This window comes from Neoarius graeffei, chromosome 10 (genome assembly GCF_027579695.1).
Source record: "Neoarius graeffei isolate fNeoGra1 chromosome 10, fNeoGra1.pri, whole genome shotgun sequence".
NCBI classification, from domain to species: domain Eukaryota; kingdom Metazoa; phylum Chordata; class Actinopteri; order Siluriformes; family Ariidae; genus Neoarius; species Neoarius graeffei.
Genome location: NC_083578.1, coordinates 32476460 through 32486529, shown reverse-complemented (window position 1 = coordinate 32486529; position 10070 = coordinate 32476460). Strand labels below are relative to the sequence as shown.

Here is a 10070-nt window from a genome sequence, read left to right as displayed (position 1 = left end):
ATCTTTTTATGGGTCTGTTCAAAACGAAGTTTGAACTATACGTCCCCGTACTTAAATTTCTTTTGGCAAGCAAAAATAAATAAAAAATGTTGGAATAAATGTATTAAATTGCGAAGATAGAATAATTGTATGAAGTCACAGGAGTGCGATAAAAAGGACTAAATCTGTATAAGAACGTAAATGCTGGGAAATTAATACAAATAAAGAATAAAAGAATACGAAGATAAATGCAGAAATAAAAGTTTAAAAACAAAAATAAATGCATAAATAAATATAAAATAATATGAAAATAAATAAAAAATAAGGGAATGGGAAAATACATTAGTGAACAAGAAAATAATAAGAAAATAAATAAAAACAAAAAATATAAGAATAAGAAAATAAATGTAAAAATAAAAATAGAAGAATACGAAATTTCCTTTTGCTATTCACTATTGCTTTTCCGTATTGTTTATTTTTTCATTCCCCCTATTGCTTCTCCCCGTCTTTTTCTTTTTCCCTATTGCTTTTTTGTTAGGTTGAGTGGCCAAGCTGTCAGTCAACAGGCTTTGGGCAGGCCTTCCTGCCCAGGCTGGGTAGCCAATTCCTGCACATATGAATCCTGCTTTGCCAGTGTGAATGTGGTAGCGGTTTGAACAAGCAATCGGGAATAGCAAAAGCAATAAAGAAAATCATTTATTTTCTTTTTCTTTTAACTTTATTTCGGCATTCATTTGTATATTCTTTTATTTTTATTTCATGTAATTTCTTATTTTCTGTTTTTATTTTTATTTCTGCATTTATTTTCTCATTCATTTTATTCATTTTCTTACTCTTTTTCAACATTTATTTTCTTATTCTTTTGCGGACTTATTATTTTTATGGCGCTCCTGTGACTTCTTATAATTGAGCATTGAGTAAAGTAGCTAAATATATCTAAATATAATGGTATATCTGCCATTCCCAAGCAAATCATGAGTGCACAGTTCATTCAAGTTCGTAGTTGGTTGAAAATTCGGTCAAAGAACTGAATGAGCCTGTCCTGAAATGATCACGATTAGTAAACATGTCATATGTCATTTTAACATGGTTTTGTCGAGCAACGTAACGGGGCTGAGGAGAAGTAGAAAAATGCTTTCTCACAAGGGGGCGACATTTACATCCAAGTCAACGCTAAAAAAAAAAAAAAAGTGCATCGGAGATGTGAGGAGAGATAATAATAATAATAATTATAATAATAATAATTATTATTATTATTATTATTATTATTATTATTATTATAGTTTATGTGGTTATTATGGTTTATTATTGTTGTTGAAGATTCCTTGCCCTTCCTGATTATCATTGGTGGACTTCGAGCCCAGCTAGATGGATCTAAAGCAGCTTTTATCCCATGCTTTAGAAGTAGTTGAACGAGTGCAGAGCTTCAGAGGAAAACTCATTAAAAGATCAAAGTGCATTTGGACATCAAAGTTAGTGCCATTGAAGGATATGCCTGCGCGAGCCACTGCTTTGCGTTCTTCTTAAAGATTTGTTAAATGCGTTCTTTAACGGATTTTATTTTACACTACTTTTTAATTCGAGTATCCATTTAGAAATACCATTGTAAATGAGGCTGCATACACTATAATAACCAGCCAAATAAGAAAGTAGATAAGGAAACGAAGAAACAAATAAATATGAGTATAAACTCATATGATGGATTAAGCTGAACCAATTGAATGATAAATAAATGCTCCATAGTTTGACTGCGGGCATGCGGCTGTGAAAAGTGACAAAGTATTTTTTTTTATTTAATGTTTTATGTTTATTTAAAATAGTTCGCATAATAATAAGCAGAAGTATTGTAGCTATAACTGCACATAATTTGCAATTGCAGGCAATAGTAGTACTACAGTTTTATCTTAATACGCGGCAAGTTTTATCTATTTCACATAGATAGATAGATAGATAGATAGATAGATAGATAGATAGATAGATAGATAGATAGATAGATAGATAGATAGATAGATAGATAGATAGATAGATACGAACAAGACGAAGAGCTCTCTCTCATATATAAATATATATGCACACACACACACACACACACACACACACACACACACACACACATATATGGATATATGCCTATATGGATATGCGACACTATGTATAAGTTATATATAGTTTTTTGGTGTGTGTATATATATATATATATATATATATATATATATATATATATATATATATATATATATAATGTGTGTGTGTGTGTGTGTGTGTGTGTAACTATGTAGTCTATATTTCAGATAGATAGATAGATAGATAGATAGATAGATAGATAGATAGATAGATAGATAGATAGATAGATAGATAGATAGATACGAACAAGACGAAGAGCTCTCTCTCTCTCTCTCTCTCTCTCTATACACACACAGGTTTGTGGGCGCAAATTGGGTCTTTTAAATTTTTAGGTTTCTTTATAAAAGCTGTGTCAGCCGATTTAATTTTATAACTAAATTTAATTTATTGAACCTTCGTTATTTTGAACAGAAATAAATACGATCTCACCTAAACTGGATCAATCGCGAGGCCGATGACGTTAGATTTCAAACATAGTATAAAGTCATAAGTAAAGGTACGAAGAGAAACCCCGCCCCTAACGACCTAATGAGTCGTGCGAATTGTTACTCATTTTCAATCGTGAGACCATATTGGAAATCTTTCAATGCTCGTACATGCATAATGTTGCTCTTACCTTTTGGCTCGGTAATCCAATTTCTTTAACGAAACCACCTTGCTGTATTAAAGCTGGACAAATTTAAGTCTATACTGAATGTAAATTAGCCCCATCCATACCCTCCATCCCTTCCCTCCACACCCCGTCTCCTCGTGCGTGCGCTTGCCTGCGCTGGTGTCAGTGGCGCACGTGCCACACACCTGCAGCTTAGGTGCCTCATTTTCTGGCGGGGGAGGGTGCACAGGAGAGAGGCTTTAATAATGTCATTCTTTGACATGTTGGTTGTATGAAGTTTCAGTGTGCTTAGTTTGTACTATTCGACCAAAATGAGAGCGCCCATATATCCAGGGTTTGGGGATAGTGACTGTGAGGCCAAAGTGTCACGAAATCCAAGCCATTGTGAGGCGTTTGCTTTGATTGTTTTTCTGCTGATCCAGTGAGGCCTGTCTTTATGAAACACTTCGTAAACCATTGACTGGGTTCCAAAACACGGGCATTTGGCTGTACTGCTACATGCAAGTCACACTGCTGATGGCGTCGGACGTAATTCGGTACGGGTTGTGACAATATGTTTTTCGACTTGTCTTTATATTTCTTTCCTGGCACTGGTTGAACGATCGCAAAACATTGGAACTTTGCACTAAATTATTTGGTGCAGTGGAGGCTAATTGGACTATCATTTGAGCCATGATGCATAGGCATACTTGTTAACTCTGGTTACACACGAGCCACATGTACGAATATCGACTGGAGAGTATGTCTGAGTATATCGGCTTGTGCATTGCTCCACTGCTTCGCAGCCCTGAGCAAGCTGTTTTAAACGCCAGGGGGCGTCTTGAACAGATTAGAGACAACCTCAGCGGCTTTTAGTTAATGGAGCGGCTCCGGAGTTCTTCACACGGGCGACAAAGGACACCCAGTGAACTTATGACAGCAAGGTAACCGATCTCTCTATCTTCTGATATGGTAGTGTCATGTATGTTTTTCCCCCTTGCTTAACATATAGTCATGTTGTATATGCTGTAGGTTCTCGTGTAGCCTATAACCAGGCCTCGATTATTTCCCTTATGGTTCTGAAATGTTCGAAGTGTTTTAACCGAATAATAATAATAATAATAATAATAATAATAATAATAATAATAATAATAATTTGACGTTGTTGCTGTATTCTATATAGCTTATATGTGAAACTATTAAAAGAGAATTTTACTAATTAGGCCAAATGATGGGGTTTTTTAGCTTGTAAAATTTACTTGTGTAATTTATTTCGCGAAATTATTGGTATAATTGTTGCACTCATTTTGATAACTCCTTATGTAAACCAGCAAAATATGTTTGAAGTGCATTAAATGTCATTGCAGGATAAACTCTACAAACTACAATGATAGTTTCTGAGACTTTTCTGTAAGAACATAAACGTTTCGAAAGAACAGAATACGTGATTTTATTTGGCTGGACGAAATCAAGCTATATAGTAGTGTTTATTTTATATATATATATATATATATATATATATATATATATATATATATATATATATATATATATATATATATATAAACACTACATCCTCATTTACGTGCTTTAAGCCAAGTGAATAAACAGTGGTCAGTCTGAGGATATTTCATATGATGACAGGTTGGTTTTCATTTGATGCTAAATTTTCTTGTGTATTCTTGCACATTGTATCTGGAACACTACGATAAATAATAGCATAACTATAGAAAGAAACCTGGATCTTGTTTTACGTCCCTGATATTAGATTAGATGTGGCGCACGTACTTTTAAAATGTCGACTTTTTTGCCTACTAACATGGAAGTTTTAGATTTGGAACTTCACGATGCGGGACAACGAAGTACGACAACGACTTTGCGTAGAGAGCAGCAGACTAGGAAGAGTGCAATGGACAGACTATGACATATGTGAGTGTAGTGAGCACACTGAGATTGGATGAGTGCGTAATTCTCGAGTGTAACTGACAGAGTGAGACGGTAGAGTGCACTGGGCTGAGAGTAGAGTGTGTGGTGTGAAACACAGAAAGTGATTGGTGATGGAATAGTGTGATGGATAAGCTGCGATAGATGGATATGATGGTGTACGGATATTTTAGCATGGACGACTGTAGGGGAAAAGCGCTGTGAATTGCACATATTAAGGCATAGCATGTTAAGTTAAGGCAATGTTGCTGATTACAGGTTAACAGGTTTTAGTTCTGTGAATTGATTGCTATTCTTTTTAAATTAAAAAAAAATCATTTTAAAGAAATATTAAATTTATGAGCTTTTTTGGAGTGTGGATGCATATGTATAAATATATAAATGCATCAATAAATCCAAGTTAGTGAAATACAAAGGAATGTGAGATTAATAAAAGCACGAAAAACAAGGCTTTGGATTAAAACAAACAGTCTAAGCCTTAACCAATTCTGTAACGAAATGTGGAACCACTGTGTTGTTATTACTGCTTTGGGTTAGGCATCAAATATTGTAACGTTACTTACTGAATTTTACAAGCTAGTATGTTTCTTGTCATTATGATATTATTTTTATTTAGAATCGTTTTCAGTAATAGCCTATCAAGACTTTGTTATTATTAAAATTGAAATGAGACTTTTTCCGTCTTAAAATTGAACCGACAAGGATATATAAAATATTTAATCAATGATTCTGGTTTTAAACGACAATAATTAATCTCCAGGTATATAAAAATGGCATTAAAAAAGAAGGCTGAATGTTAACTTTTATCTATTTTATTTATCTATCTATCTATTTGTAATTCAAGACAAGGCACGTCTTTTATTTTAAATACATAACACACATCCCCCCACCCCCACCCCGCACGCCACTTTTATCAGTCTTGATCGCCAGGTGCATCCGAGACAGAAGGTCAGAAGGTTCGAGGCTCCATAACGCACACAAAGGCTGAAAGCGGACGAACGCCCTGTGCGATGCTCCACTACCTAATATCAAAGCAAGCTTTCACATAGAAAAAAGAAAATAACTTCGGCACAGCTCGTAAAGTTCAACAAAAATATGACCAGTCAGCCGAGACAGTGGTCAATTTCTATGATTAGGCCATATTTTGATATGATTATGATTTAAATAGCAAGTCATTGCTTTATTATTATTATTATTATTATTATTAGTTGTTGTTGTTGTTGTTGTTGCAGTTGACAGTAATCTGTTGATTTTTTTTTTTCTCAGTGCTACTGGATTGTCAGATATTGGTGCAAAGTACCTTTCATGTTTGTAACTGGCAAGGGAAGATAGCTCCTACTACTGATACGGACTGTCGTTAGATATTCGGTGTTACGGCGTCATTACATGTGCTGTATATGTCAAAATCCATTTCATAAAAATTTCACCTATTTCATTTTCACAATCGGCTCTGTCTCTCCACCGACAGCATTCTTCAGTAATTCCAGGGTATATTTCTTTCTTTCTTTCTTTCTTTCTTTCTTTCTTTCTTTCTTTCTTTCTTCCTCTTGTTTTGGCATTTTAGCGTCTATCACCCGTCTTTCGCTGGCTCTTTGCTCTGGTGGCGCGCGTTTGGAGGCGGACCGGCTTGAGTTTCCACTCGGCACCAATCGCGTCCTGGTGGCAGTAAATAGGCTGAGTGACGCGGCTGCTAAGGGGAGGGGGTATTCTCTCACTTCTACCTCAGTTTAGGGCTCTCCTCAGCGCTCGGGATCTGAATGGCACACTGTTCACGCTGTGACATCTCAGACATATTTCCTTGGATATTGTCTCAGATATTTTCTCTCATTGTATCATTGCTTTTCATATTTTCGGTGTGTCGAAGCAACTTTTCGTGCGCAGTACAGAACCAGAGGATCCTCCTATTGCAGTTCACCATAACGAGGCAGGGATACAAACTTTGTGCTAACAGCGCGTCTAACCTCCATCAGCCCAAATTAACAGGTGATTATCAGCGCGGATTTATAAGGTTTGCTGTTCTCGTCGTGCATGTTGTTGTTGTTGTTGTTGACCAACGTCAGCTTTTGATGGAGCAGTGATGTTGACGTTGCTAACTGCACCGAGAACTTTCAAAACCTGGCCATTTTAGCTACATGCACAATAGCATTGAGATTATGTAAGCTAAGCACTGATGTTGTGGTTTTGTATTGGAATTTGAAGTTAAGGTAAGTCTGACGAAATTTTTTGACGCATATTGCAACAGGTTCTGGGCACAGGAGAGGCGCTTCTCAGCGGGAAAAGAGTCTCAGCGCTCAAGGAGGCTATGTTGGACGGTATCAAAATTGAAGACCACCCGCTCCGGACGGGACCAGCTACTCTTGGAGTTATGCTAGGTAAGCTTTTGCAGGCTGCTATATGGAAACTAAAATCGGCCGTGAAGCGTGAGTACACGCAGTGCTTTACAGAATGTGCTAAATGCTTTTGTAATTTAGCACTGTCAAATTATTCTCCGGGCAGTTATCTCAGAGACTGTTCAGAGGCATCCTCGAACCCTCTCTTGCATATTAGTTAAATGACAATTGTTTTATGGCAACATTTCCTTACAGAAAAGGCTACAATTTACACACTGCGGATAATATATGTAGCCTATGTTGTGATTATTATGCTGCGTTTATTTCTGATTAAGTTAATTTACCTAAACTCAAAATACCGTGTTGGCCACTAATTTATTTGTGGCAATAGCATCAAGCTTCGACTGCGGTCTTACACACACACACACACACACACACACACACACACACACACACACACACACACACACACACAAATAAATAAAAGAAAAAGCTGCACAAGTTTGAAACACTATTTTAGTGTTTGGTCTATTTAATCACAGGTCTTTTGTGATATAGAAAGCATTTGTTTATTTAATCTGCTTACAGTCTGCATCATAATTACAGCTTTTTTTATTTATTTGAGCAATGTGACGTGTTTGTAGCATGAGAGCAGCGACAAGTGAATGTCGGCCTACATATCGAACTGTGCGTGCCTTTTCTGTGAGCGATGCATTGATTAGTGGATTAAAAATAAATAAATAAGCTAACACTGCGCGGTGTGTTTTGTGTGTAGGCTCGGAGTGCCATCAGCAGGCGGTGTGTGAGGGTTGCCAGCGGCCCATAGCCGACCGCTTCCTGATGCGCGTCAACGAGTCCTCGTGGCACGAAGAGTGTTTGCAGTGCGCCGTGTGTCAGCAGCCGCTCACTACCAGCTGCTACTTCCGAGACAGAAAACTCTACTGCAAACATGACTACCAACAGTAAGGGCAGATGGCTTATTATTTCTAAAGAAAAACACCCTTCCCAACCATTCAGTGGGTAATAAAAGTATCATGGATTCTGTTTGTCTGCTTGTTTCAGTCGAATGACTACTGATCCCACTGCATGCTGTTTTTTCCCCCCTGCATCTGCTAATTTGTTCATTTCAATAGGCTGTATTCGTGCACTTGAGTCAGAAATACGGTTACTGTCAAAGTTGGTTGCAGGGCTAAGAAGAACTTGAAATGAAGTGCTTTTTGTTCTAAGAATTTAAGTCAGATGAATATTTTCCTGTGTTTGTCTCATATAAATTTAATTTCGTATAAACGTGATTGAATTAACACAGTTGGCATTTCGATTTCAAAATGATACGTCTGGGGGCCAGGAAATGGAAATACTGCCTTCTTTTTTTTTTTAACTTACGGAGTGCCGAATCCCGATTATCTGACGACTTGATCAAACAGATTGTCTTCAGATTGCAGTTAAGGGCAAATTGGTTATACAAACTCTGCTACTATTTTAAACCGACTATTTTTTTGGTGTGTGTCTGTGGTTAAAAATAACTATCATTTTTGACCCAATAATGGCTTCTTTTTTTATATAATGATATCCTATAAATGACAGTACGTGGTTTTGATATAAATTAACGGATGGACGGGTTTTCGTTTGATTTCCACCTAGGACTCCATTTAATATTTATTTTCTATTTTTACATAACCCTGCCATTGCTTTGTAGTTGTTCCTAAAATTATGAGTGTAAACTCTTGGCGAGGATTCTAGACAAATAGCGATGGTGAACGTGGGTAAGCTGGGACAATTGTTCGCAATTTTCTCCGTCGTTTTCCAGTCGTTAAACTAGCATTTTGTAAATTAGCCTATAGTAGGGCTTTCTAAAATAAACCTGATGTGGTCTAATCGTATTTAAAAAAAAAAAACACTACCATACACCAACGCACGATGCAATATATATATATATATATATATATATATATATATATATATATATATATATATATATATATATATATATTAATGTGTTAAAATTTTCCTGCACTGATCTAAGGATTAGGAAAGACTACAGCTGCCTAATTTATGAAGTCCACGATTTCTTTTAAAAATAAATAAAATAAATAAATAAATAAATAAATAAATAAGACAAATACCACTGTGTACATTTTACTTCATCGCTGTCTTTAACCGTCTGTTTTACTCATGTGTTTTCTTTTATAATTAAATCCATTTTAAATTTCTGTTTTACTTATATTATGATGACGTAACATTGCATATATAAAGTCCTTTTTGCAGTTTAATTTCCCAATAAACATGTTAAAACTTTTAGATAATCAACATTTTAATGCAATAATTAAGATTTAAATTCCATTTTGAATAAGTTGACGTGCATGCAAGTACATTACCTTCCTAAAAGGTAGGCTTTTTTACTCCGCAAAAGTTCTTGACATGTAGAATACCTAAAATGATGTCAAACAACTTTTCTACTATCTTATTAAGCGAGACAATATAAAGATGACTAATGAAATAACGAAAACCTAATGACAATAATTTAATCAAATAATATTATTTTTATTATTTAGGCCTATTGTTATATACATAATTCTAGATGCAAATTAATTACAGTTATGAGTAATATAATTTCTGACGATTTATAGGCCTACCTTTACGAATGAAGTTACAAAATCTTGTGACTGACTTTACCATAACTTCCATTACGGTGTGTTTATTTCAGTAACGGTACAGCCACCATTTCACCCACACGTTGTCCATAATAAGGCTTGGTGACAGCAAAGTTTATAGCAAAGCTAATTGTCCCACATTACTATGGACTGTCACAGCAATAACAAGACGAATATTATGCAGTTGAAGTACTAGGCCTGTATTATTGTTGTTGTTTGTGTTTACTATCGCGTAATAAGCTGCGTATAATATCACGAAACTGTGCAACAGTTTTTCAGTGCCCATTCCCTGTGCAATAAAGCAAAATGCGGGAAAGAGTAATGAAGAAGAACTGCATGGTGCAAGGGCTTTTGTTTAAGTGTTGTAGAACTAGAAGTTTTAATACATCGCTTTGTATTTAGCGGATTTACGAGGAACTCTCTTCTTAGTACCAGGCAATAAACAGTAGA

At 35.7% G+C, this 10070-nt stretch overlaps 1 protein-coding gene across 3 annotated transcripts in view; it reads left to right on the top strand.

Moving 5' to 3' along the window:
- The first annotated feature begins 3617 nt into the window (after positions 1–3617).
- lmx1bb (LIM homeobox transcription factor 1, beta b) overlaps positions 3618–10070 on the top strand; it is a 66941-nt gene continuing 60488 nt past the window's right edge. For 2 of the 3 annotated variants that reach the window (XM_060931725.1, XM_060931723.1), the window contains exons 1-3: positions 6323–6622; positions 6882–7011; positions 7745–7931. In XM_060931725.1, the coding sequence (XP_060787708.1) occupies positions 6942–7011; positions 7745–7931 (257 nt within the window). In that variant the 5' untranslated portion in view covers positions 6323–6622; positions 6882–6941. Of the gene's footprint in view, positions 3640–6322; positions 6623–6881; positions 7012–7744; positions 7932–10070 lie in introns of those variants that run through there. The other variant, XM_060931724.1, reaches the window with a different exon arrangement.